This window comes from Salvelinus fontinalis, chromosome 13 (genome assembly GCF_029448725.1).
Source record: "Salvelinus fontinalis isolate EN_2023a chromosome 13, ASM2944872v1, whole genome shotgun sequence".
Classification (NCBI taxonomy): domain Eukaryota; kingdom Metazoa; phylum Chordata; class Actinopteri; order Salmoniformes; family Salmonidae; genus Salvelinus; species Salvelinus fontinalis.
The window spans coordinates 33,744,983-33,771,786 of NC_074677.1; the positions used below are offsets into that span (position 1 = coordinate 33,744,983).

Sequence of the window (26,804 nt, forward strand, 5' to 3'; positions counted from 1 at the left end):
TTACTCCTGTATTTATTCCTCGTTATTGTTTTTTCTATATTTTCTTCTCTGCATTGTTGGGAAGGGCCCGTAAGTAAGCATTTCACTTCGTTTTCACCTGTTGTTTACAAAGCATGTGACAATGCAATTTGATTTGGTTGATTTGAAAATGGATAAAAGGGTGTGGCAGTACATATACATTTGAGTAATTTAGCAGACACTCTTATCCAGAGCGACTTACTTATGAATGCATACATTTCCATACTTTTTTTCGTGCTGGTCCCACCTGGGACTCAAACCCACAATTCTGGGGTTGCAAGCGCCATGCTCTAGCAACTGAGCCACACGGGACCTGCAGTAGCAGGAACAATGGCGTCTAGTGGGCATAAACTTGTACTTTCATCGAAAAGTATAGTAAATGATGTAAGCGACTTCAATGACTAATTTCTCTAAACGGGGGAAAAAAAATCCCCAGATTCACAGGCAATACATTACATAGGATGAAGAAGCCATACTCCAAGCCACAGCTCCGTACTACTTTTCAGACATAGATAACTGATACTGGTTGTTGGGTGTGTTGACGGTTATATGAATCCTATAAATAAAAATGGCCAATTTGGGTGCATTCAATGAGCTTAATTTCTCAAAGAACAAATTATATTTAAACATAATTATGTTCTAGGACTGCTAGTCTTATCTGTGTCTAACTACAGAAACGATTTCAGCACAATCTGAGATGGTGGGTGTCAATTCTCTTTCTTGTGTATTTTTAGGTGGAATGACCCGTGTGTGCGGTGTGCTTGTGTCAGTCATCACATCTCTCTCATCACACATGGTTCATGCTGTCTTTAATTGTAACCCACTAACCTTTCCTGATAGTAACTGTTTCTCACAGCTAAGGTCTTGGACATCAATAGCGTTTGCCTGCCGAGAGTACCTCTGAACAGAGTGCTGGCGGTAATTTTCTGGTGCGACGTGTGCTATAAATAGTCTGCCATGTACACTGCAGGGACACTGACAGCTAGCTATGCAGCTTATCCAGGGATGCCGTGTGGTTGTCTGTGTTTGCACATTTATCAATATGCATTTCGGTGTCTTCATGAGTTACACACCCTATGCATTTGTTTGTGTGCCTACCCATACTGCTTGTTTGTACACTTGGGGGGAGGTGCATTCTGAAGGTATTGCAGTACCTCCCCTGTCTCTCTTTCTTCCCTTCTCTCTTTCTCCTCCCCGCTCTCTCTCTTTTCCCCTCTCTCCTCTGCCCTCTGGTGTATAGAGAGTCCTCCGGCAATACCTGCTCCTGAATCTGTTGTCTTGTTTTTAGACTCTGTTATAGTCTTCAGACTCGCTGGCACACACGCATGCATGTATCTCAGGCTTCTCATCCCATTGAGGGAGGTAATAGAGGCTGGCCTTGGACAGGGGGAGCACGTGGATACGATGCGAGGAATGAGGAGAGGAAATTAAACCTGGAGAATAAAAGGGGAACATTCTAAGTCAATCTGCCAAGGCCAGCTGCTCTCCACTCAGCTACCTGCCAGAGCCAATGAAACCAGCTCCCAGGACCGCTGTTTACACTACCCATCTCATTACACACACTCTGTCTGGTTGAACGGGATGAAAAGGGGGAGGGTCATTCCATGCCATTTCTGCAAGCCATGAAACCCGTCATCTCAGATTTGTTCTGAAATCATTTCTGTAGTTAAAGCAGATAAGATTAGCATGCCTGCAACATTATTTTGTTGAACTATAATTTGATATCTGAGAAATTAAGCTAATTAATTGCACCCAAATTTGCCATTTTAATTTATAGGATTCATATAATATTCAATAAATATAGTACCTAACATCTGATTTGTAACAATGAGAAGACACAAGGAATTGTCAAAAGCCACTCATGGACCCCCACAAACCCAACCCCTGTATACAGTATCAGTTCTTTGTCTGAGAAGTAGTATGAAGCTGCGGCTTGGAGTATTGTTTCTTCATCCTATGTCATGTATTCTCAGTGAATTTAGTGGTGATTATTTCCTTTGCATAGAGTTGATCAGGCTGTTGACTGTGGAATGTTGTCCCACTCCTCTTCAATGACTGGGCAAAGGTGCTGGACATTGACGACAACAAGAACACGCTGTCGTAGACGTCGTTCTAGAGCATCCCAAACATGCTCAATGAGTGAAATGTATGCAGTGAGTATGGAGGCCATGGAAGAACTGGGACATTTTCAGCATCCAGGAATTGTGTACAGATCCTTGTGACATGGGGCCGTGCATTATCATACTGAAACATGAGGTGATGGTGGTGGATGAATGGCACAACAGTGTGGATCTCTTCATGGTATCTCTGTGCATTCAAATTGCCATTGCTAAAATGCAATTGTGTTCGTTGTCCGTAGCTTATGCCTCCCCATACCATAACCCCACCGCCAACATAACGTTGACATCAGCCAACCACTTGCCCACACGGCGCCATACACACTGTCTGCCATCTGTCAGGTACAGTTGAAACCGGGATTCATCCTTGAAGAGCACACTTCTCCAGCGTGCCAGTGGCCATCGAAGGTGATAATTTGTCCACTGAATTCGGTTATGTGGCCAAACTGCAGTCGGGTCAACGCGCTGGTGAGGATGACAAGCACGCAGATGAGCTACACTGAGACGGTTTCTGACAGTTTGTGCAGAAATTCTTCGATTGTGCAAACCCACAGTTTCATCAGCTGTTCGGTGGCTGGTCTCAGACGATCCCGCAGGTGAAGAAGCCGGATGTGGAGGTCCTGGGCTGGCGTGGTTACACGTGGTCTGTGGTTGTGGGCCGGTTGGAAGTACTGCCAAATTCTCTAAAATGACATTGGAGGAGGTTTATGATAGAGAAATGAACATCCAATTCTCTGGCAACAGCTCTGGTGGACATTCCTGCAGTCAGCATGCCAATTGCATGCTCCCTCAAAACACGAGACATCTGTGGCATTGTGTGACAGAACTGCACATTTTAGAGTGACCTTTTATTGTCCCCAGCACAAGGTGCTCCTGTGTAATTAGCATGCTGTTTAATCCGCTTCTTGATATGCACCTGTCCGGTGGATGGATTATCTTGGCAAAGGAGAAATGCGCACTAACGGGTATAAACATATTTGTGCACAAAGTTTGAGAGAAATACCTTTTTTGTGCGTATGGAACATTTCTGGGATCTTATATTTCAGCTCATGAAACATGGGGCACTTTACATGTTGTGGTTATATTTTTGTTCAGTGTATATACTCGTTGTTGGGGTGTGATTGGCATTTCTTTAGATTCCTCATGCCTAACTCATTGTTAGAAAAAAGTTTGGTCCAAATCGGATGTTTAGGTATTATATTTATTGAATATTATATTAATCCTATACATTTATACGGCCAATTTGGGTGTAATCAATTAGTTACATTTTCAGGATCAAATTATATTTGAATAAAACAATGTTTCAGGAATGCTAATCTTATCTGTTGGTGGGTGTCGAAATCCTCTTTCTTGTGCTTTTTGAAGTGGAACGACCCATGAGAGACACATGAAGAAAGGGGCAGATGATGGTGAGTTTTGCCTGGAGTCCCAACAGTCTGTCCTTTAGGGGAAAGACAGATGCGGGAAAAAGAAAAACATGAGAGGAGGGGCTCGGGAGATTGTTGCTCTTGGCTGTGAAACACCTCCCCACACAGACAGGCTCTGTCTCCCCGCCCACTCCACTCTTGTGTGTGTGCTGCAGATGTTCGGCGGAGGGATGTTTTTGCGTGGCGGCTGCTCTGGCTTTTCTGTCACCGTGCAGAGCTGAGAGGAGGAGAGAGCAGCGCAGCAGAGAGAGCGAGAGTGCGTCCATGTGCTTGTGTGTGTTATGCAGGGATCGCTCTGTCTGGCTGCTGGTGATTCGGTAGGAGCTTTTGGTGTGTGTATGTAGACATCCACTATTCTGTTGTTGATTGTGTGTTTAGGTCAGTAAGCCATCGAGGAGGAGCTGTCATAAGGTAGATTGCATGCTGTTTGCATTTGACTGCTGCAGGAGACCGCCAGGAAAGGAAGGAGCGGGAACAAGTGAAAGAGAGAGCTGTTACCCTCCATGTGCATTGGTCTGTTTATCTTCTCCTCTACTGCTTGCTAGTCTTTAGCTGTGTGGCTGATACGACATGTGTCTATGAGTCAGGCTGAAGCCATACTGTAAGTGAGGCCACAGCGCTGTAGTGGAGGAGACAATGCTGGTAATTAATGTTCTCTCTGCGTAGGGGACGGACGGTGAGTTCAGCTGGGCTGCTGTGTTCTGAGCATCAGACTCTGAATTCCTCCACAGTGGAGGAGCTCGGGGCTCCTGGTGGGTTTGTTTCGGTTGCCTGGCGGGACAGAAACAACGGTCTGATTCAGTGTGGTCTGTGTCAGCCAGAGGCACAATGCATGTGTGAGCTGAGCTTGGCAGGTGGCAGGATTAGTGCTAGATGTAGTGTCACTGTGGACCGGACACAGACCATTCATTCACATATACTATCACATACAGGAGAGTTATGGACTTATCACTCGTTTGATTTCAGTCATTACATGCAGCATTAGAGCAGTGAGTCTGTTAGGCAGGCAGGCAGACAGCTCTCCTTACACCTAGGGCTGCCATTCCATTACAGCAGTGTGCTTTTCGGGACTGAGACTCTGATTTGCTTTTTGTAGCCAGCTGTGGAGCCCCTTGTTTCTCATACCTGGCTTATGGTTGAGTGGAAAGGTATTCTATCCTTGGAGTGCAGACGGATATAGCCCCTAAGCTATTTGAGAGTGAATTCAGCAGGACTTTGGAAGACAGGCATTGAGATTGAGATTGGATCCGCTTGTAAAGCAAGAGTACGGCCATTGATAGGTATTGTGAGGGGTATAGTAAAGACTCAGTGGTGTGTGAAATTGGTTGAGGGATAGAGTGTGTGTTGGACAGTGTGTCAAGACGGTGTGTGTGTGTCCATTCTCTCACACGTCATGTTGTGCCCAGCGTCCTGCCTGCCTCTCCTAAGGGAGCTGGCTCAGTGGCGCTGCCTGCTAGGGTGGCAACGCCAACACGGGGTCAGTGCAGGGGTCACTGCAGGGGCTGGGCCGGGGTCAGAGGTTGGGGTGGGGGGAATGAATCGACCCGTCTGCCTCACCAAACCGCAACATGGGAGCACGGTGAGTACCTTAATTTACTCAGCAATCTTTCAGACAGTTTAAACCTAGTCTTTTTACACCCCACATTAGATAAACTAGATACTGCAATAATAATAATAAATCATTGATGAACCTAGTCTTTCTGTACCCTCAGAGGGTTCTGCATTCTTTTGTGACATTTTGTGTGAGTCTTGTCATAAGGGGCCTCGTATGGAACGATTTGAGTGCCAACAGATATTGTATTTCAATTCCATAATTTTGAATTTGTATTCACTTTTTAGTATTTGTTTTGTTTGTAACGCACAAATGTAATACTTTTATTAATAAATGTACCTTGTATTTCATGATTTGAAATCTGAATTGAGTGAATATTGCATTTAGTTTTAAAATCGAATATTTAAGTTAGATATTTATATATTCTGTTTCAAAATTGTATATATTGCATTCATTGTCTATCAAGTTTGCAAACTATAATTTCAAGTTCATCAACGTTTCATATATTCAACTTCTCAGATGCATTCAGATTCAGTTTTTAAATCTGGTTCTCTAAATTCAGATTCAAAACCACAGACAACATCCTGGTACTTTCATAGCCAGGGAATGTAGAGGAGGACCAATATAATGAAATACTTACTGTGGTAAACAGAAGCTTCTTGTGAAATGTTGAATTTATTTTCTAGCATTTGAACCATTTTGGTTATAAACTATGATGATCCCATTCCTGAAAGCTAAGAGTCTCTGAAATATCTGTTCCCTCCAAGATGATCACATGGCGCATTGGAAGGGAGTAACACAAAATAAAAACAATTTGGCCCACATAAGAATACTGTTGAATATTCCTGACAGTTTAGCCCTTCTAATGATAGCCTTTCCACTCCCAATGTAATCTTGCTATTGTGACCTACTGGGTTCGAACTGGGTCTCCTGCCTGTCACAAGACTGTGTTAGCCCACTTAGCCCATAGCTTCCTGAACTAATCCCTAACACAACTCTTCAAGTCTACAGCAAGGTTACTCATCAAAAGAGCGTGGTTCATCAAACCACTTCAGTTACATTTCACCCCCTTTGACCTCATACTCAGATATCATGGCACCAATATATCTGACTGGGTTCGAAATCAGGCTTACTGTACAACAACAGCACTTTATTTTGCAAACAGAAGCAGAATGATCTGTGGACCCCATTTAATGAGGGCAACAGAGGTGGTTTGGTGATCCATGCATGTGATGAGCAACCTTGCCTGAGACCTAAAAACGTGTTAGCTTGACTGATTGGGTTCTAACCCAGGTCTCCTGTGCTTCAGACAATTCAACTTTTCAGGTCTCCGACAAGTTACTTATCACAAAAGCATGGTCACCAAACCAGCTGTTACATGGTCACGTGTGTTTGAGGCAGAAGTCCTGCGGTTGAGTCTCAATATGAGATGAATCAGGGGAAAGCAGTACTTGCTAAGCAGGCAGTGTGATGTCCTTTACAATGGTGCCCCTGGACTCAGATGTACAGTTGCGCTGGTTCAACCACTGGGTTTTCTGTGGAGCGAGTTTAGGTGGTGAATGTAGCATATGGGAATCTGTGAAACTCATTAATCAGCCTGAAGTGTTGTCCCTTGCACAATAGTAAAAGGCCTTTTTCAGTAGCACGGTAGGTTATAACTATGGTTGGGTGGTATCTAGATGTTCATATCGTCATACCGTCCTTCTCTCATACTGGGATAAATGGTATTACCAGCTTAGTACACAAGGGGGCGCCCAAAAATACAAAGAAAAGTCCAGAATTCTATTGCCCAGAATGCTGACAAAATGAGCACAAGTAATATCGAATTTCAATGGAGGCTGCTAGCTAAATATGATAACGAGTGCAAACGAAAATAAAGAAATTGCTGAGACAGGCAATCCAGCTCATAAAATTATACATGTATAGTTAGGAGCTACCGAATGCCATTTTTGGTGAGTTTAGACATTTACAAGCAAACCTGAATGAGAGCCCTTGAGAGACCTGTGTGAAGTCTGTAGTTGCTAGGCTAGGGCCTGCCTGCTCTGCTTGGAGAAGAGGGGAGAGGAGAGGTGAAAAAACACAAGGAAATCAAGATGGTGGCAGCTGTACAAATAACGAACCCTAAGTGCTTTGACTTCTCAAACACGGCCGAAAGCTAACACCAATATGATGCCCCATTTGAGTCTCGGTATGAGCTGAATCACATGCACACTGGACCCACTCCAATTTGCCTACCGCGCCAACAGATCTGCCATTTCCATCGCTATTCACACGGCCGTAACACATCTGGACAACAGGAACACCTATGTGAGAATGCTGTTCATTGGCTACAGTTTAGCATTCAACACTATTGTTCCCTCCAAGCTCGACACCAAGCTCAGAGCCCTGGGTCTGGACACCACCCTCTGCAACTGGGTCCTGGACTTCATGATGGGCAGACCACAGGCTGTGAGGATTGGCAACAACACCACCTCCACACGGACTCGAGCGGGTGGTGAAGACTCTCCAGTACATTACTGGGACCGTGCTCCCACCCATCCAGGACATTACTCAAAAATGTGCCTGATGAAGGTCCGCAGCATCATGAAGGACAACACACCCCAGCCACGAGCTGTTCACTGTTCACTCCCTTACCATCGGATGTGGTCTGATACCAACAAGCTCAGACAGTTTCTGTCTACAAGCCGTCAGACTACTGAACACTTGAACTGGACTGACAACCTGCACTGAGTCTCCACACCTTAGCACACATCCACTCACTCACACCCACACAGATATACACCCTGAGTATACAAAACATTAAGAACAACTGCTCTTTCCATGACATAGACTGATCAGATGAAAGCTATGAACCCTTGTTGATGTCACTTATTGAAGTGGATTTAACCAGATGAAGGGGAGGAGACAGGTTAAAGAAGGATTTTTAAGCCTTGAGACAATTGCGACATGGATTGTGTATGTGTGCCAACTGAAATGCTGCTGGGTTGTTCACGCTCAACAGTTTCCTGTGTGTATCAAGAATGTTCCACTACCCAAAGGACATCCAGCCATCTAGACACAACTGTGGGACGCATTGGAGTTACAATGGGCCAGCATCCCTGTGGAACACTTCGACACCTTGAGTCCATGCCCTGATGAATTGAGGTTGTGCTGAGCCATTTACTTTATGTTCATATTTGTTGTTGCATTGTCGAGAAGGAACCTACAAGTAAGCATTTTGTTGGACGGTGAATACCATGTGTATCCTGTACATACGACTAATACAACTCAAACATGAATCAGGGGAAGAGGTACTGATTAAGCAAGCAGCGTGTCGTCCTTTTACATGCACTTCCTGAACTTATCCCTATAGGCTGTAGGTAAGTGGACTAACACAGCTTTGTGACATTCTGGTTCGAACCCAGTCAGTCACGAGCAAGATGAAATGGGGAGTGAAAAGGCTATTCTCAGAAGAGGTATGAAAGGGCTATTTAACTATATTATTATGGAGGCCCAAGGGTTCTCCTCTCATGGCATCAAGAGAATGTTCCTATATCTCTCATTTTGAAAAATGCTATTGCAGCCAGGGAAAGAGTGTGCGAGAGGGAAGAACAAGAGGGAATGGATCGTTACTGGTGTTCTAGCCGAGACATTTGATGCCTCTAACTCAATTACTAGAATCTCACTGCTGGCCAATCTCATCCCAAACTTTTAGCCAGATTGCTATTGATCCTAGTGTGGGCAGAGGAATGGAGAGGTGTAGAGGCTGTGTACTGGGGCTGGGGTTGGGGGGAGGGAATGATTGAGAGGATGCAGATGGCCCTCTGTGACCCATTCCCTGGCCGAGAGGGTAACGTAATACCCGTGGCCTGGCAGCTGGATGGTTTTTCGGGACACATGAGCCTCTGGGTACTCTGTTCAGCCTGAGGTCACTGCCTGTTACTGGAACTAGAGGAAGAGAAGAGAAGAGGAGAGGACCACACCTGCTCTTTTTCTCACTCACTTTTTACTCCTCACCCGCTTCTCCTATGCTGTTCATTACGGTTTTTATTTTTGCCCTTCCTGTTTTACTCCCGGTCTCCCACTGCATCCTCTTCCTGTCTCTCACCTCTCTGTTTTTCTCTCCACCCCTCTCTCTTTTGCCATCCTCCTCACACCTCTCTCTGCCACATCTCTCCTTTATTTGCTTACTCAATCCATCTTTTCTCATCTCCCTTTTGACCATTATTTTCCCTCTCTCTCCTGGTACATTCAAGAGAGACATGGAGAGAGAGAGACTAGCAGGGTTTGTGTCTTGAGTGTGGAGGCGGTTAAGTTCCCTCAGCACTAACTTTACCATCGCTCCTCCTCAGGGCTCTGTCTCAGGGGATCCACACAAACAACTCCCCTTCATTGCAGTATCCATATGACCGTCCCACACCCCTCTCATTTTCTCCATTCTGCTATGGCAACATCAATATGAAAGAAATAGCCTAGTTGTGTTTTTAATTTGTAAAGCACAACGACTAAAATGGCACTAAAGCACACTACTCCAAGGCTGTTATCCCAGACTGTCTCTGTCTAATTGACTGACCTGTAAAGTCTTTTATCAGGTTAGAGACCCATTAACCAAGGTAGCCTGTAGTCTCAGGACCAGGTGGTCTCTCAGCCAAATGTTATAACCAATGTTGGTTACAAAATGATTGCATCTGAGCTTCTAGAGTGTGCGGCTCTCCTTTTTTATTTTTTAAGAATAGCCATTTAGCAGGGCTGAAGAGTCTGCAGTCTCATGGGCCTTTTCTGCTGCAACACAACAAAAGGCCTGATGGAACAAATCCTGGAGGGAGGGCAAGACAGTCTCTCTACCTCAGAAGGAGAGCTTCCAATGTGCCTCAGCCAGACGATACCAACCCAGCCAGGGGGCCCTTTTTGGCTTAAAGTAGAATAGTCAGTTAGCCAGTGTGAGTGTAGCCTCTCTCTCTTCAGACACAGCAGTGAGGAAATTGCCCAGGCAAACGGTGTCTGAGAAGCTGTTCAATAATTCACTGTAGCGAACTACTTTTAACTGTGAGAACAGGCCTGAATGTTCCACTCCTGCACTGCCAGTGAGGTAGTTTGTGTACTTTGCATTGGTCCTCTCTCTGGAGGAGGTAGTGGTGGGAGAGGAGCTGTGTCTCTAAGCTGAAAGGAGATGGTTGGTTGCTTGGCAGGGTTTGACTGCTTCTGCAGGAGGTTGTCAGAAAATAGATTATCTAGGCGGAGTTCATGCAAGGCCCTCAAAGTTAATGGTCACACATCTGGGTACTTTATTTGATCGTTTACCCAAATGTGAGATGGTTACATGTGTTACTTTCCTTTTACTTGTCTAGTTAAATTAAATAAATAAAAACCACTGTCCAGCTTGTTTTTGTCAGTAAAATATAATGTCAAAAGCTGTCAAAAAACCACCATCAGTAACGAAGCTGACAGAATTTCAGAACATTTACATTTTCAGAGCAGAGTGATACGGTTTAGAGCATATGTTTTGGTTGGAGGTGAAACAACACAACTCCTCCCCAGAAGCTCCCCTCACTGGACAAGCTCATTGCAGATGAAGTGTAACTTAAATGTGGAAGTTGTTCAATAATTCAGCAGCCAGCGGCTGGGCTGGTCTGTGTGCCTCTCCACAGGCCTGGCCCGTCTCCTTCTGGCAGGAACCCAGCCCCATCTCTCTAGACCTAGCCTCAGCCGTATCACCCCAGCCCCATCTTTCTAGACCTAGCCTCAGCCGTATCACCCCAGCTCCATCTCTCTAGACCTAGCCTCAGCCGTATCACCCCAGCCCCATCTTTCTAGACCTAGCCTCAGCCGTATCACCCCAGCTCCATCTCTCTAGACCTAGCCTCAGCCGTATCACCCCAGCCCCATCTTTCTAGACCTAGCCTCAGCCGTATCACCCCAGCCCCATCTCTCTAGACCTAGCCTCAGCCGTATCACCCCAGCCCCATCTCTCTAGACCTAGCCTCAGCCGTATTACCCCAGCCCCATCTCTCTAGACCTAGCCTCAGCCGTATTACCCCAGCCCCATCTCTCTAGACCTAGCCTCAGCCGTATCACCCCAACCCCATCTCTCTAGACCTAGCCTCAGCCGTATCACCCCAGCCCCATCTCTCTAGACCTAGCCTCAGCCGTATCACCCCAGCCACATCTCTCTAGACCTAGCCTCAGCCGTATCACCCCAGCCACATCTCTCTAGACCTAGCCTCAGCCGTATCACCCCAACCCCATCTCTCTAGACCTAGCCTCAGCTGTTTCACGCCAGCCCCATGCAGCCCCATCCCAAGCCAGCCAGTACCAGAAAGAGAATGCTTTACTTAAGATTTTAACAGGTCTCCAGAGCCCAGGCCCAGGCGAGATTAAAAGTTTTAATTAAAATAAGAGCGAAGAAGCGAGGGGAGGAAGAAAAGAGCATTTACCGCCCCTGGGCAAGTTTGCAAGCTTTTGTGAGTGTCAGAGGATTAGCCAACAACCCAGTTGGTTTTTCACTCCCTGGTTTAGAGAGCTAAATAGATTGTTTTGTAAATGTGTGTATACTATGCATGTCTGCGTCATAGTGTAGAGAAGTGTGGTTGACATGTGTTGTGCTGGCGTTATTACTCCCTTGAGGCTACTTGCAGTGATTGAAACCCCTGAGGCTCTGTAGCACACCATAGAGAGAGGCTGGGCAATTAATTTGGACACAGACACACACACACAGGGGGGGGGGTAGATAGAGGTGGGACACAGCGTATAATCACTGTTATTGTGTTGACGTGCAAAGATTTGAACAATGGGTTTGATCCAAATGGAACGGTAGACATGCTGCATTCCGTGAGGTGTGATCTGAGTGGTTTAGTGTATGTTGTTCATTTTTGGTGGCGCTGAGGAGATTTGTGTAAATGTTGATGGACAAGGGATTTCAATTCAATTAGCCTAAATTACATTCATTGGTGACATGTGGCACACTACCAGAGGTCCCCCCCCCCCCCCCCCCCCCCCCCACACACACACGGAGTAGAGGAGGGGGGTAAGCTTTATCACCAAAGACCTGCCGACTGGATTACGGCACAAAATCCTGTCAATCAGTCATTAATAAAGGTGGATAAGAGGATCAGCTTCCCTGAGGGACTCTGCCAAGGAAACTGACTGACCTCTACACATCTGACCTCACAGACAAATATTTGGGCTGATAGACGGAGAGACAAGGCATACAGAGGAATTTGCGTGACTGGATGCATTTGAAAACCCAAATGAAATGACATTAAACTTACATTTTTTGTTGTTATTAATTGGGACACTGATTACACAGGGGAAATAGTATTTGATTCTAACCCACATTTTTTTAGCAGTTGTGTGTCTCCCATGAGGGTTTTCTGACCCAGCTGCTCTTTTCATAGTGCATGGTTAAAGTCAGTCATGCCGTTATTCAGCCAATCGGTCCAGTGGGTCCTAACATAGCCATCGATTTGTGGGAAGCCTCCAACCTGCCACACAGATTAATATTTAATATTATAAATATTGAAACTTACCTACTGGGGCAGAAACACAAGCACCTCTCACCATGTCACCCCACCTCCTCCTCCCTCGCTTTCCATCTTTGCACCCTCCCATCCTTTCAACCCCAGGGCTTCAGATGAAAGTGAGCTAGAGGACACAGCACATAAGCCCTGTTGGAATGCTTAGAAAAATGTGTCCTTTGTTCTTACCTTGCTTTGAGTAATGACTGATCTAACGGAACTGAGTGGGTGATTGATCGATTGCCACATTTGCTTCAATTCCTTCCATGTTGCTTCAATGAGGTCAGATCAGTGATCAACATGAGGATCTAAGAAAAGTAGAACGTAAAGGAAGGAAGGTGTGTTCAAACTGAGATGTCTTATTTAAGGTAAGCTTCTAGATGAGGACAGTTACCCTATCCTTCTGTAAACAGCCTCCCAGTCTACCTCGGTCTATGGAGCCTGAAGGTTGGCCTGACCCAATTCAAATGGTCCATCATAGACAGTATGGTCCTATCTGTTTCTGGCTAGGTCCCATATTGACCGTAGAAGGTTGTGTTGTTATCCCAGGTTATATCTTACTGACATCAGAATTGTCTCCTGTTCCATAAGGGGCCTGGGTGTCCTTCAGGTTGTGACTCCAGCTCTAGTTCCTCAGAACCCCTCTCCCTGCAGCCTTATCCAGGCCAATCAGCCAAATCCTTGCTGATGACACCCCGGTTGTAGGCCTTATAACCAATAACGACAAGTCAGCCTATAGGGAAGAGGTAAGTGAACTGGCATTGTGGTGCCAGGACAACAACCTCTCCCTCAACATCAGCAAAACAAAATAGTTTATTGTTGACTTCAGGAAGCAGAGGAGGGAACACACTCTGATCCACATCAACGGGACTGCAGTAGAGCGAGTCAGCAGTTTTAAGTTCCTCGGCATCCACATCACAGATGACTTGAGATGGACCAACAACACCACCACTCTTGTCAAGGGGGCACAACAGCGCCTCTACTTCATAAGGCGCCTGAAGAAATTCGGCATGCCACACCGGGTCCACTCCAAATACTACCACTGCACCATCGAGAGCATCCTGGCGAGTTGCAGTACATCACTGGAGCTGTGTTCCCACCCATCCAGGACATCTACTTGAAACGGTGCCTGATGAAGGACCCCACACACTCCAGCCACAAGCTGTTTTTTAAAAAATGTATTTAAAAAAAAAAATTGAACCTTTATTTAACTAGGCAAGTCAGTTAACAAATTCTTATTTTGCAATGACGACCTACCGCTAACCACACTGGGCCAATTGTGCGCCGCCCTATGGGATTCCAGATCACGGATCACGGCCGGTTGTGATACAGCCTGGGATCGAACCAGGGTCTGTAGTGACACCTCTAGAACTGAGATGCAGTGCCTTAGACTGCTGCGCCACACTTTCTCTCTCACACACACCACAACTGCTGCTACCAGACATTTTATTCCCCCATCCCTGAAATGTGCAAATATTGGTCTATAAATTCTGTCTTCCTGTATTCTACTGATGCTGAAATGTTTAATCTATTCTATTGAGCCATTTACTTTATGTTCATATTCTTATCTTTTATTATTTCTTATTGTTGTTGCATTGTCCAGTAGGAACCTACAGGTAAGCATTTCATTGGGCAGAGTATGCTATACCACGTGTATCCTGTACATACGACAAATACAACTTGAAATCCACCCCCTTCATGCACTTTTCATTAGATAATCCACTTATTGCTCCAACCCTTCAATACCGGCCCAGCACTCCCAGCGCGGACCAGCTACTTACATATCCTCCCATATTGTAGTCTGTCGTCTCTTGCTACACTCTATCTTTACTGGTATGTCTCCGTCTTACAGGCAAGGTTGTCTGTTGATGGTTCAATATGTACATATATTTTCAAAACGGCCTTGCTAACAATGTCGTGTATCTCGATCTCCCCTTCGACAAGCAGTTTAATGGCCTGGTATTGCTTTGTTTTCAGACAAAATAACCATCCAATCTTATAAGATTCTTCCTCCCTAACATCTCCATGGATGTGTTGGGAAGCTGTTGTAGTGCCAGAGGGTTTATATCTAGTAAGGTGCTCATCTAGTACTCTTATCTACTTCTCTTCATACCCTTCATGTGCCCTGCCACTCTCACCCCCTCCCTCCTCTATTTCTTTGTTCCCTCTCTCTTGCACTCTTTCCCTGCCTCACTCTCTCTATCTCTATCCTCCCACACATTGTTCAATGTCTCAATAGGTCCCTCTTTCTTTACTTCCTCCTTTGCCTTCTCTGTTTTTCATACCACCTATGTCTCTGCGATATCTTTCCCTCTCTCTTCCCCATCTCTTCTTTTATAACCATCTCCTCTCTCTCCTCACCCATTCTGTCTCTCCACCCCATTCTGTCTCTCCACCCCATTCTGTCTCTTCCCCCGCATTGTCCATCCTCTCCCATTCTGTCTCCCATCTCTTGGGTCATTCAACCCCACTCCACTTCGAGTAGGTTCTCAACATGCATAGGAATTGTAAGCAATTCTCTCTCTCTCTTTCTCTCTCGCCCTCCCTCTATCTCCAGTACGCGTCAGCCGGATGCCTGCTGTCCCTCCACCACAGTGAGAAGCCTGATCACGAGGAGGTGTGTGAGTTCCGTCCCTACACCTGCCCGTGCCCCGGGGCCTCCTGCAAGTGGCAGGGCTCCCTGGAGGCTGTCATGCCCCACCTGATGCACGCCCACAAGTCCATCACCACCCTGCAGGGAGAGGACATCGTCTTCCTGGCCACAGACATCAACCTGCCGGGGGCCGTGGACTGGGTCATGATGCAGTCCTGCTTCGGCCACCACTTCATGCTGGTCCTGGAGAAGCAAGAGAAGTACGAGGGCCACCAGCAGTTCTTTGCCGTGGTGCTGCTCATCGGAACGAGGAAGCAGGCCGAGAACTTCGCCTACCGCCTGGAGCTCAACGGGAACCGGCGGCGCCTCACCTGGGAGGCCACGCCCCGCTCCATCCACGACGGTGTGGCGGCCGCAATCATGAACAGCGACTGTCTGGTCTTTGACACGTCCATCGCTCACCTGTTTGCCGACAACGGCAACCTGGGGATCAACGTTACCATCTCCATGTGCTGAGCGGCTCAGATGTGGAAACACAGACCCACAGGCCTCTCTCGTTCTCAGACTTACACGTGCGATGGGCAGAAACCGGTGCACAGTGACTGACTGCTGTGCTGTACCTGCCTCCTGTGTGATGCAGTAGACTGTGTGTGAGAGGATAGGTGGGATATGGAGAGGATGTGTGTGTTTTGCTGCTTGAGGCTCGTTGGCTCCCCATAATGCTTGAATGGAGACTGGGCTGTAGAGTAGTTTCAGGGTTAGGGTGTTTGCCTGTCCTCTCATTGTGTGTGCTGGAGACAGTGTACAGTAAACTACATGCGGTGGGCTTTTGATGACTGATGCCCTACCCGCCCCCAGGACCCCTCAACCGCTCCCACCCCACTCACCCCTACCTCCTCTTCTGCTCAGCCAACCAGTGCCAGGCAAGAAGGACACTGCCAGTGTAAGAAAGGGCGGTCAGTCAATTGGCTGCCACACAGCGGTATTAAGAGAACCTCCACTTCAACCGTGAATGGCCCCTGCAGATGCAGCTTCCTAATCCTCACAGCGAATTAAGTTTCAGTAAGTTGGTCAGTGGACCAATTAGGCCTCAGACGCATATGGGCAGAGTCGGGTCTGAGAGTGACCAATGTGCTGCCTCGGTCTGGGTTAGTGTGAGCTAAGCCGGGGTTGTTCATGCCCTCCTAAAGGATTGCACTGACTACTAACCAACTCCTTACTTTTCAGAACCGCAAAACTAAACCGTTTCAATAATTAGGCTATGTCAATTATACCCCAACCCTGGTGTGTATAATAAATATTGGTGATAGATCCTGATCTGATTGTAAGCAAAAGACTGCATGTATGTCCGCCATGTAGAATAAAGACACAGATCAGGTGTTTTGGTTGTAGGCTCTCGTCATAATGCATCATAAAGGTTGCATAATGCCATCGTAAGCATGGTATCAAACCTGTCATAAGCACTGTTTGGTGAAACCCTGGGGCCTAGTTATTCACATGGATTCTGTATTACAATACAAACAACAAAAAGCAAAACAATCTTAAGTTGAATCTTGAAATTTTCAAACAACAAAGGTACGTTACTTCTCCAAAGTCACAAGCTCTGTTGCATAAAACTCTGATAGATTGAAGGTTAGCTTGTTTGTTAACAATGAAGTCCCTTTCTTTGGTAAGGTCAATTGTCATACAATTTCATGTAAGAAAAACAGGTTTCATGTCATATTTAAGATGGCATTATGTTTGTTTTGACACAGAAATCATATTTCTAGTGTGCGAGCGTACATGTTTGCAGGAGACGGTACCACTACTGTTATGATTATGTGTTTTTTTTCTCTGCAGCCACTCCTCACCAACAGAGATGAACACTATGGCGGAGGCACGGCTTTCTTATTTGTTCCTCTTTATGTCTCTTGAAACCGTTTGTTCTGCAGAACCTGGTTTATCTTCAGTTCTTCTACGCTCTGATTGATATACTGTAATATGGGGGTAGTTTTGACTCTTCCCCTCTGGTCAGTCAACCCACCACAGCCTTACTTTTGTACGTAACCTAACTAGCACTCCCAAGGTGGGAAGGCATCTGTGAGGATGACTAAGTTAGACTCACTCAGACCCACCCTCAGTGTCTTGAACGGACTCTCGGTTTTTGTGGACTTTGGCGCAAAGTCCCATGGCATTGTGGGTAGAAATGGGCATTCCATAGTACTCCAGCCATGTACCTCGCCTTCACCCGGCGTCATAGTAACCAAGCAACCAAAGCAAACAAAAACCCACCTTTTCATAAAGTACCTCTGATGACGTTGATCACAGACATGTCTGTAACCCAACAGAGTCCCCTCCTGCTCTCAGACACTGCAGTATATCCCAAATCACCCTATGCTGATCACCTTTGCCCCACTGCTCTGTCTTATAAGTATTTGTAATATGTAAATGTTGGATGACCATATATTTTCTAAAAGCTGATAGGAGATTCTGTGTTCGGTTAATCTGAGATGTGTTTGTGTTCACGGTTACTCAAACTGTTGTACATAGGTTTTGAGGTTATTTTCTGAGCTGTTGTAACTACCTGCTATCCTATTTTATTCTAGTGGTCAGTGTCCCTGCCTTACCCACTGAGTGGACAAACATTTCTGCCAATACAATCCTTTGGGCAGGACAGCTCTGCAATTGCTATGGCTGATCTGTAATATCGGCAAAAAATGCAAACTGTGACGCTCACCTTTTTGTAACATGGGCTTGAAGCCTTTAATGCTGCATCAGTTATCATGATCAGTTATCATGAGCCATAGAGAACTGCAGAAATCGGTGTGGATTTCATTAATGAATTGTTTATGGGGCAATAGGAGATCAAATCAATGGAAACTAAGAGTCAGTGTCCACAAAATTAGATTTCATGGTGCATTTGTTTCCACTTAGCAAAATGAAAACATCTTTAGGTCTACATCACCATTACCTGACAAAAACATCTGTCCATCTACCCATGTAACTTAAACATACAATGGCAGTTGCACATATAAATCCTTTGCAGCTACTGTCATATGAACACCAAGTCCTAGAAATGCTAATGAATACTTAGGCCAGGGTTAACCAACTGGTGACCCACAGGTGGTTTTATTTGGCCCCCCAAGTTTTCTGTAGTTATGTTTTGGGGCGGCTGGTAGCCTAGTGGTTAGAGCGTTTGTCGCTCGAATCCCCGAGCTGACAAGGTAAAAATCAAATCTGTCGTTCTGCCCATGATCAAGGCAGTTAACCCACTGTTCCCCGGTAGGCCGTCAGTGTAAATAAGAATTTGTTCTAAACTGACTTGCCTAGTTAAATAAAGGTTCAAATAAATAATGTTCTGGTCCCCTGTCCATCCACGAAAACAAAAATGGTCCCGTGGCTGAATGTAGTTGATGATCCCTGACCTAGGCTGTCATTTTGTAGGCTATACAAAAAACATGTAGAACTATAACTCTTCATCTGCTTAAGTGCTGTCCTCTTGCACAATGTTTTGTTCCGTATGATGTGTCCACCCCACAGGGTGTCAGAACATTGAACAGAAACACATTCCCATCCAGCTGTAAATCACCTAGAATCATTCTACAACCTGGAAAAGTACACACATTCTTTATGTACCTCGGGAAATACAACCCATGTCTTGTACATTCATAGTACACATGACGTCATAGACATCTGTTGTACAGCCAGACCCAATACTTATTTTCTCCCAAGTTTAGCCGAATCCTATCCTGGGATGTTTCTATAACAGCTGTATGGGTGCAATTTCTTTACTTCATTTCAATTGGGTCCCTAACAAGTATTTTCTTTGGGGGACACACGTTTTCCTCTCCTGTCCATCCCAGGCTGGCCTCTGTTAATCTGGGGCCCGGGTGAAGGCAGCGGTTGACCTCTGACCAGTCTGACAAGTGAAGCTCAGACCCAGAAGTCATTAAAAAAAACATTGAATACATCACATCACCTAGGTAACTAACATAGTATAGCATTGACGATCTATCAATGCAGCCAGACAACAACGGGGCGACCAAAATCCCAGTTATTCGAGTGTGGCTTGTCTGCCTGGCCCCCCACTGGAAGAGCTAAAAGAGGATAAGGAAGGGTTAACTCCTATCTACTAAGGACAAAATGGTGGCTCGTTCTCTAATATCTCTATACCCCAGTTGGGTAGTTTCATTGGAGCCCCGGTGTGATGAGATTTAATAGAACTGATGACATTACGGTGTTTCACATGCCAACTATCCACAGGCTCCTTCACACACTTAAAACCTCTTGGCGGAATTAAAACATTTCCTTAATGGCAGAATGTGCTTTACCTCTTTTTCCCTTTTTATGTTTTGACAATGTTAATTTATTCTTGATATATATACAGTATTTCTGTATCTATGCTTTGTTCTGTCTTAGATGATTAACTGTGTTTTAAACATCATTTAGCGATACAGATGAATTGCAGTTAAAATCCTGTTGAGCAGGTATGAGCTAGTGATCATGTAAATACGATCTTTGTTTGTTCTGAATTATTCCTTTTTTCCCCCCAAGTATCTTGTTTGTCGTTGGTTTTTCACTGAATTACAAATTGTGTAATGTTTTGGACAGTCTCTTTTCACCCAAAATCACCTATTTTTGGAGCCAAGAGGAAGCTCCTATCTTGCGTTACCCATATTACTATGTGTCTCTGTATCACTTGAAATCCAATTTAAAAATAAAATGTTATTTATAAGGCATCTGTCAAAGACTTGTTGGAAACCAAATCTCTTTGTAAAAAAACACATTTCATTTTATTTACAACAGTTAAGCATTATACAGCGGTTTGAGGGTAAAAATTCATTTGAAATCCAGTTCCGATTTAACTTTGCTGCTGAAAACGCTAAGCTGTTGACGTGGAAACAGGCCATGTTCTCATGACTCAAGTTGTCATCCACTGTTTGGCTCAGTCTCCACAAGAGAATATTGAATCAACAGGCTTGATATGGCTTATGACAAATACTAACAAAATAAAACAACCAATCATATTAGCTTCATGGTCCCAGTTCCTGATGATTTTCTATAGTGAAGGAAAGAATAAGACTTCACTCAGTCCAGTTGTCTTGACTACAAAAGGCACTTCTGTTACTTTCTCCTTTGGTCTCTCTCCCGACTGTGTTCTTTGTGCTTACTTGACCTGTCTCTTTCCCTCTCTCTGTTCCTGTCTTTCTCCCTGTCCCAGTCCCTCGCTCTGTTCCTCTCATTGTCCCTCTCTCCCTCCCTAGGTCTGTCTCTCTCTCTATCCCTGTCTTGGTTTTCTCTCTCCTCCCTGCCTGTCCTCTTGCTCTCCAACTGCAGTCCTCCAGCTCTCTTCTCATCCTCCCTGGGCCTCTCTCTCTCTCCTTCCCTCTCCCCATGGCGATTTCGGAACACTCTGTCCACCTGCCTGTGTGTCTCTCGTGGGTTCTGTGGCTCTGCCCCAGGCCCTGGTCTCTCTTCCCTGGCACCCAGCCACTCCTCTGGCGCCCCCCGCTGGCTGTACTTGTCATAGCCCAGGTCCTCCTCCTGCTTCACCCTCACTGCCAGGGCAGGCCCAGGGGGAGACACAGAGTGAGTCTGGGCTAGCCTCTCCCTCTGCTTCCTATCCTCCTTCAGAGCCTTCTCTTTTTTCTTCTTCTCCTTCTTGTCTGGGTTGGAGATGAAAGAAAAGACAGGGAGGGTCAGGTAAGAGGAGATATGAACATGACACGCACACTGACAGCCAAGTTATCCTCCACTACTCGGGTGTACTCGTGTCCTTGCCTTGCAATTATACTGAACAAAACTATAAATGCAACATGTAAGTGTTGGCCCCATGTTTCATGAGATGAAATAAAAGATACCAGACATTTTCCATATACACTAAAAGCATCTCTCTCCTGTTAGTGAGCATTTCTCCTTTGCCAAGACAATCCATCCACCTGACAGGTGTGGCATATCAAGAAGCTGATTAAACAGTATGATCATTAAAAATGTGCATCTTGTGCTGGGGACAAAAGGCCACTCTAAAATGTGCAGTTTTGTCTCAACACAATGCTACAGATGTCTCAAGTTGAGGCAGCATGCAATTGACATGCTGACTGTAGGAATGTCCAGTCGAGCTGTTGCCAGAGAACTAAATGTTCACTTCTTGTGCCGGGCAGATGGCAGACCACCTGTATGATGTTGTGTTGGTAAGCAGTTTGCTGATGTCAACATTGTGAACAGAGTGCCCCATGGTGGAGATGGGGTTATGGTATGGGCAGGCAGGCATAAGCCGAGGACAAAGAACACAATTGGATTTTATCGATGGCAATTTGAATGCAGAGATACCGTGACGAGATCCTGAGGCCCAGTGTTGTGTCATTCATCCGCCACCATCACCAGATACTGACTGGTTTTCTGATCCCGCTCCTACCTTTTTAAAAAAGGTATCTATGACCAATAGATGCATATCTGTATTCCCAGTCATGTGAAATCCATAGATTAGGGTCTAATGAATTTATTCCAATTGACTGATTTCCTTATATGAACTATAACTCAGTAAAATCTTTGAAATTGTTGCATGTTGTGTTCATATTTTTGTTCAGTGTTCATTCTACTTTGACTAAAGTTCTTGCATTTCAAATCCCCAGTCTAATGAGGCTGACACAAGCAGCAGACCTGTACCATCTGGACCTCCATTAGTCTCTTCTCACCTTTCTTGGGCTTCTTCGCGGGTACGACGTACTGCTCCTCTTCTTCGGACGATGAAGGGTCAGGTAGTTTGGGGGCACAGCCCTCCTCCCTCAGGCGCTTAGTGATATCATCCATGTCCTCATGGTCTTTGGGAGGGCGGTAGTTCAGTACATGGTCGACTCGGATGGTCCGCCCCTTTATCTAGATACCGAGAGAGCGAGAGAGACACAGACCACAACACAATGAGATAGTCATTTAAGTCTTTTGCATCGTCTAACCTTCATTTATGCATGTCTACTGGTTTAGTCTCAATCTCTCTTCTCTCCTTCTCAGCTGTGAGTGATTGCCATTCTTTACTTTGATCCCGTTTAAGTTATCCACAGCCAGGATGGTGCTCCTCTGGTCCTCGTAGCAGATGAAGCAGAAGCCTTTGGATTTACCCGTCTTCTTATCACGCACTAGGTTGATGTTGGCCATTTCTCCATACCTGCAGACAGACATGAAGCAAGAATACACCTAATCTAATGCAAAGAACACTTGATTTATTCAGAATGGGGAAGGTTAAGAGGGAATAGGGGAAGATAAGCATGGAAAGACAGGTAATTGTATTGACAAAAACAGACAGACAAAGAAGAGCGGGGAGAGAAAGGACACAGTGAGTGGAGAGATTGGAGGAAGGGGTGTATGTATGGGACTCACTGAGAGAAGACACAGACGATGTCACCTTCCGTCAGCTCATATGGAAACCCACCTGCAGGTTAAAACAGAAACACTAAAGTTAGAAACAGGCTTATAACTGCTGGTGAGATGGACTAGAGAGCTAGCCACTGACTGAATAAAAATTAAAAAAACACTACTTTGACGCCACCAACTGGTCAGCTGACAGTACACCTTAAACATGGCTGTAATACCAGGGTGTGGATCAATCCTATTCAATCGCAGGGGTGTCTTTGAGACAGCCTCTTACCGATGAAAATCCAGGCGCTGTCCTTATACTCAGAGTGCCATGACACATTTTCCTTCACCCCCAATGAGGCCTCTCTCTCATTCAGCTCATTGATCAGCTTCACCTTGGTCAGGGGACTGCAGGACACAGAGAGATGGAGAAGGACGAAAGGGTAGAGTTTAACATGCAATAGAATGCAGAATATTCTCTCTGCTGATCCTGTCTGCTCTTTTCTTAACCACCATGGCCAAGCTTTTTTTTTTTATCCCATGGGGTCGTCTCATGAGCAACTACAGACCATAATATATTTAAGTAATAAGGCTCGAGGGGGTGTGGTATATGGCCAATATACCACAGTTAAGAGCTGTTCTTGCGGAGTATACCACAAACCCCAGAGGAGCCTTATTGCGATTATAAACTGGTTACCAACGTAATTAGAGCAGTACAAATAAATGTTTTGTAATACCCATGGTATACGGTCTGATATACCACGGCTGTCAGCCAATCAGCATTCAGGGCTCGAACCACCCAGTTATATATAGTAGTGTGTATTCATTTAACGTGAACATTATTGTCATTATAACCTAGCTAGCAGCAAATCATTAGCAAGCTAACGTTAGCCATGTTGACTGATGTTGCAGTACACGTTAGCTGGCTAGCTAGACCGCTTCACATGACTACCCCATTACACCTCAGTGGGTAACTAGATAATCATTACAGTCGATACAAAATGTAAAACACTTAATCGGTCACTTATACTCACTTCATTATGAAGTTATCATGAACGCAAACACGATGCTAACTTTAAAATGACCAACATCAGTTTCCGGCGCGTCATACTACGTACAGGGGTTTGTGGGAGGTGTAGTTCAAAGGCATGCTCCCTTGTTCTCAGTATTGACAAACTTTTATTATAAAAATCGTACAAACAAGTCCTACAGAACTGCATTTCAATATTCAATTAAATTATTCAATTCCAATGGTATTTTGTGATTAAGCAAACGCTTTCTTCAATGCCACTGCATTGGCCTAAACACAGACTTTTATTATCTCTTTTCTATATGAAATCTACTTTTATAGCACCATCATTCCTCATATCACAACGTGTAATTTTATTGGCTAGTTGTAAAATATGGACGTATTTATCTTAAAAATAAGTGTTTATATGACAAGGAAGTGCCCATGAATGAATAATCAATCATCCAAGCATTCTATAATTTATTTTGAATAGCAACCACTCAAACGATAATATTCTACCTACCTCATATCAAGTTTTTATCAATATATTTCCACTATGGTAATTTATGAGAAAATAATAAAGAAATTCTACATTGACATTATGAGTAAATCATTTGTAGAAAGTATTGGCAATAAAACACAACACACATTTCCCATGTACCTCCCTAGTGGAGGTAATAATACACACTAATTTCCCAAGAAATTAAATACTTTGTCCAATTTTTTTAAAATATATAATCACTGACTGATCAAAAAAACTGTTCCCATTCAAAACACCTACATACCTCTCAGACACACATAGACAGTGAGGTTGATGGGAATGCAGAGAGGGACAAAGTGCATACTTTGCAGAGATAATATCAATTAGGTTAGTGGAGGAAACAGAGCAAAAAAAGCAAATAAGCCCATCTGTTCTATGGTTTAGGTTCCATGATGTCTCCACATCCATTATCTCACTCTGTTATTTTTTCCCCATTTGATTGCTTTTGTCAGTTAGTCGCTGTCGCTAGACATGTGACGTGAACTGTGTCTGCCAGAAATGGAAAAAGCTCTAAGCTGCCACAGTAAGCATTTTCCAAATTGGCTCAATCAACCCCAATGAGTTGTTCTCAAAATGTCTAAGTCATTCACAAGGGGGTTGAGGCAGAAAACGGTACAGTGTGGCCCTCTTCACTGGTGACCGTGGGAAAGGTGGGGTCCAGGCTCATAGCATCGTCCACAGATATAACAGTATGAGTGGGTATACGCAGCTCTGTCTGACATCTCTCACTAGCCTCTAACACGGCTGTGTTCCTGACCCTGTACTTAACGCAGCAGAAGAGGGCCCCGATCTGCAGCCGCACCTCCCTCTGCCAGCAGGCGTACACCAAAGGGTTGATGAGGGAGTTAGACAGCCCCAACAGCCACAGGTCATTCTCCAGCACCTTGTACAGCTCACAGGCCTCACACAGTATCTGCACTGCACACACCACAAAAAATGGGCACCAGCAGAGGGTGAAACAGCCCACCAGCAGAGCCACGGTCCTCAGGGCCTTGACGTGGCCCCAGTAGCGGCTGCGCTGGGGCAGCCTGGAGCCGGCCTGGCGGATCTGCCTCTGATGGCCGCAAGCTATCTTCAGAATGTCCAGGTAGAAGTAGGTGAAGACAGAGAGGACGGGGAAGAAGACGGCACAGAACACCACAATGATGCCCTTGGGACGGATGACAGAGAAGAAGGTGCAAAGGCTGCTGCTTTCAAAGTCTCCCTGCTGGAGCTGCCATGCCATGCCTGTGGAGCAGAGGGGAATAATAATCTTTCTATATTTATAGTATTTTGAATATTAAAATAAAAATAATGATGTTCATTATCAAATTGATCAACAATCAGTGTTGGGGTTAATTCAATTCCAATTTAGTCAATTCAGGAAGCACATTCAAATTCACAAATTGAGTCTCAGCTTATCCCCCTGAATTTAAATGTAACCCTGTTGTTAGGGACATGTGTCCCCTCTGAAATAAGATAATTGAGGTTAGTTGTTCCACCTGGTAGGAAGCCAACGGTGAGGGATACCATCCAGAGCGCTACCAGGGCCCCAGTCACGGTCCACCTCCCAGTGAGCTGAGAGTAGCGCAGCGGCAGCTTGATGGCCACATAGCGGTCCAGAGAGATCAGGAACATGGACAAGATGGACGCCGTTGAGGGGGAGATGATGAAGGCCATGCGGAGTAAACACTTGGTCTTCTGTGTGGAGTGCATCACGAGTAGCGGTTGAGTAATTGGAATAGTTCCATTGTTCACGGTATTGTAATTTTGAAACACGTCTGTGACAATGCCAGTGATAGCCAGGCCCACCAGGATATCTGCCAGGGCCAGGTTGAGCACGAAGCACCAGCTCTGACTGCCCTTCCTGCGCATCAGCTGAAAGAGAGCAGCCACCACCAGTAGGTTGGTGGAGATGATGAGGAGAGAGGCCACACTCAGGACCCATCCCATCATTTCTGGTGTCATGAAAGTGTATACAACAGGGGTTAGTATGGGTCTCACACCTGGCATCATGGCAGTGAGGTTGGCACCCGACTCTCCCATCCAGCCTGTCTTATTGTAAGCTGCCATTGAGTCCTTTACAAGATCTAAGTCTTGTATATCTGAGAGATTCCCCCCCAAAACAAATAAATTATATCCACCAACATCCACTCCTACTGTGGTATATTGGTATCCGAATACCAATTTTTTCCTCTTTGTACTGTACTTAATATCAATCTCTGTCAAACTCCTTGTATAACAGAAAGAAATTCCACAACGATAAACTGAGCTATTAAGTAAAAAGCTCTTTAGGAAAAAATGAAGAACGTTCAATGGGTACTCATCCACTCCCGATGTGCCTTTGCTCCTCAGAGGGCAAAGTATCTCCCCTCCTCTCTCGTCTGTAGCTGTGGTTCCTCTGCATCCGACCCTTGTCCAGCCTGCTATCTGGTTATCATCCCAGTCCCCTCAGAGAGTCCCTGGTGCAGACATCCGGGATGACTGGGCCATTTTCCACAAGGGTTCACCACGACCACTGAATCTGGGTTAATGACAGTAGTCTGCAGTACAAACATCAACACTACACTACACTAAGATAGATCTGCTTTTGATGCCATTTGTATCTTCATCATAAAGTCATTAGTGATTTTATTTTTGCCCATCCATTGATGTCACTAAGTAGAGAAGTAAGGAAAGAGAGGAAGAGTTTTCTGTGGCATGTCTCTTGGGAAGACCCATTTGCTTTGGGAAGACCCATCTGGCA

General features: G+C 45.2%; 3 protein-coding genes across 3 annotated transcripts in view; 1 reads left to right on the forward strand and 2 right to left on the reverse strand.

The window, feature by feature from the left end:
- The window catches only part of LOC129868474 (E3 ubiquitin-protein ligase Siah2-like), a 40,096-nt gene extending 20,169 nt beyond the window's left edge, over positions 1–19,927 (forward strand). The window contains exon 2 of the mRNA XM_055942489.1: positions 15,165–19,927. Within this exon, the coding sequence (XP_055798464.1) occupies positions 15,165–15,716 (552 nt within the window). The 3' untranslated portion in view covers positions 15,717–19,927. The remainder of the gene's footprint in view (positions 1–15,164) is intronic.
- An 18-nt stretch (positions 19,928–19,945) lies between these two features.
- On the reverse strand, positions 19,946–23,663 carry LOC129868473 (RNA-binding motif protein, X-linked 2-like). Its single transcript, XM_055942488.1, has 6 exons — positions 23,564–23,663; positions 22,822–22,937; positions 22,554–22,605; positions 22,212–22,341; positions 21,875–22,055; positions 19,946–20,845 (listed from the first exon to the last, which is right to left on the reverse strand). Exons 1-6 carry the CDS (start codon positions 23,566–23,568, stop codon positions 20,304–20,306), a joined length of 1,026 nt encoding a protein of 341 aa, XP_055798463.1. The 5' UTR covers positions 23,569–23,663; the 3' UTR covers positions 19,946–20,303.
- Positions 23,664–24,665: 1,002 nt separating this feature from the next.
- Positions 24,666–26,131, reverse strand: LOC129867834 (glucose-dependent insulinotropic receptor-like). Its single transcript, XM_055941322.1, has 2 exons — positions 25,561–26,131; positions 24,666–25,306 (listed from the first exon to the last, which is right to left on the reverse strand). Exons 1-2 carry the CDS (start codon positions 26,129–26,131, stop codon positions 24,666–24,668), a joined length of 1,212 nt encoding a protein of 403 aa, XP_055797297.1.
- Positions 26,132–26,804: the final 673 nt, after the last annotated feature.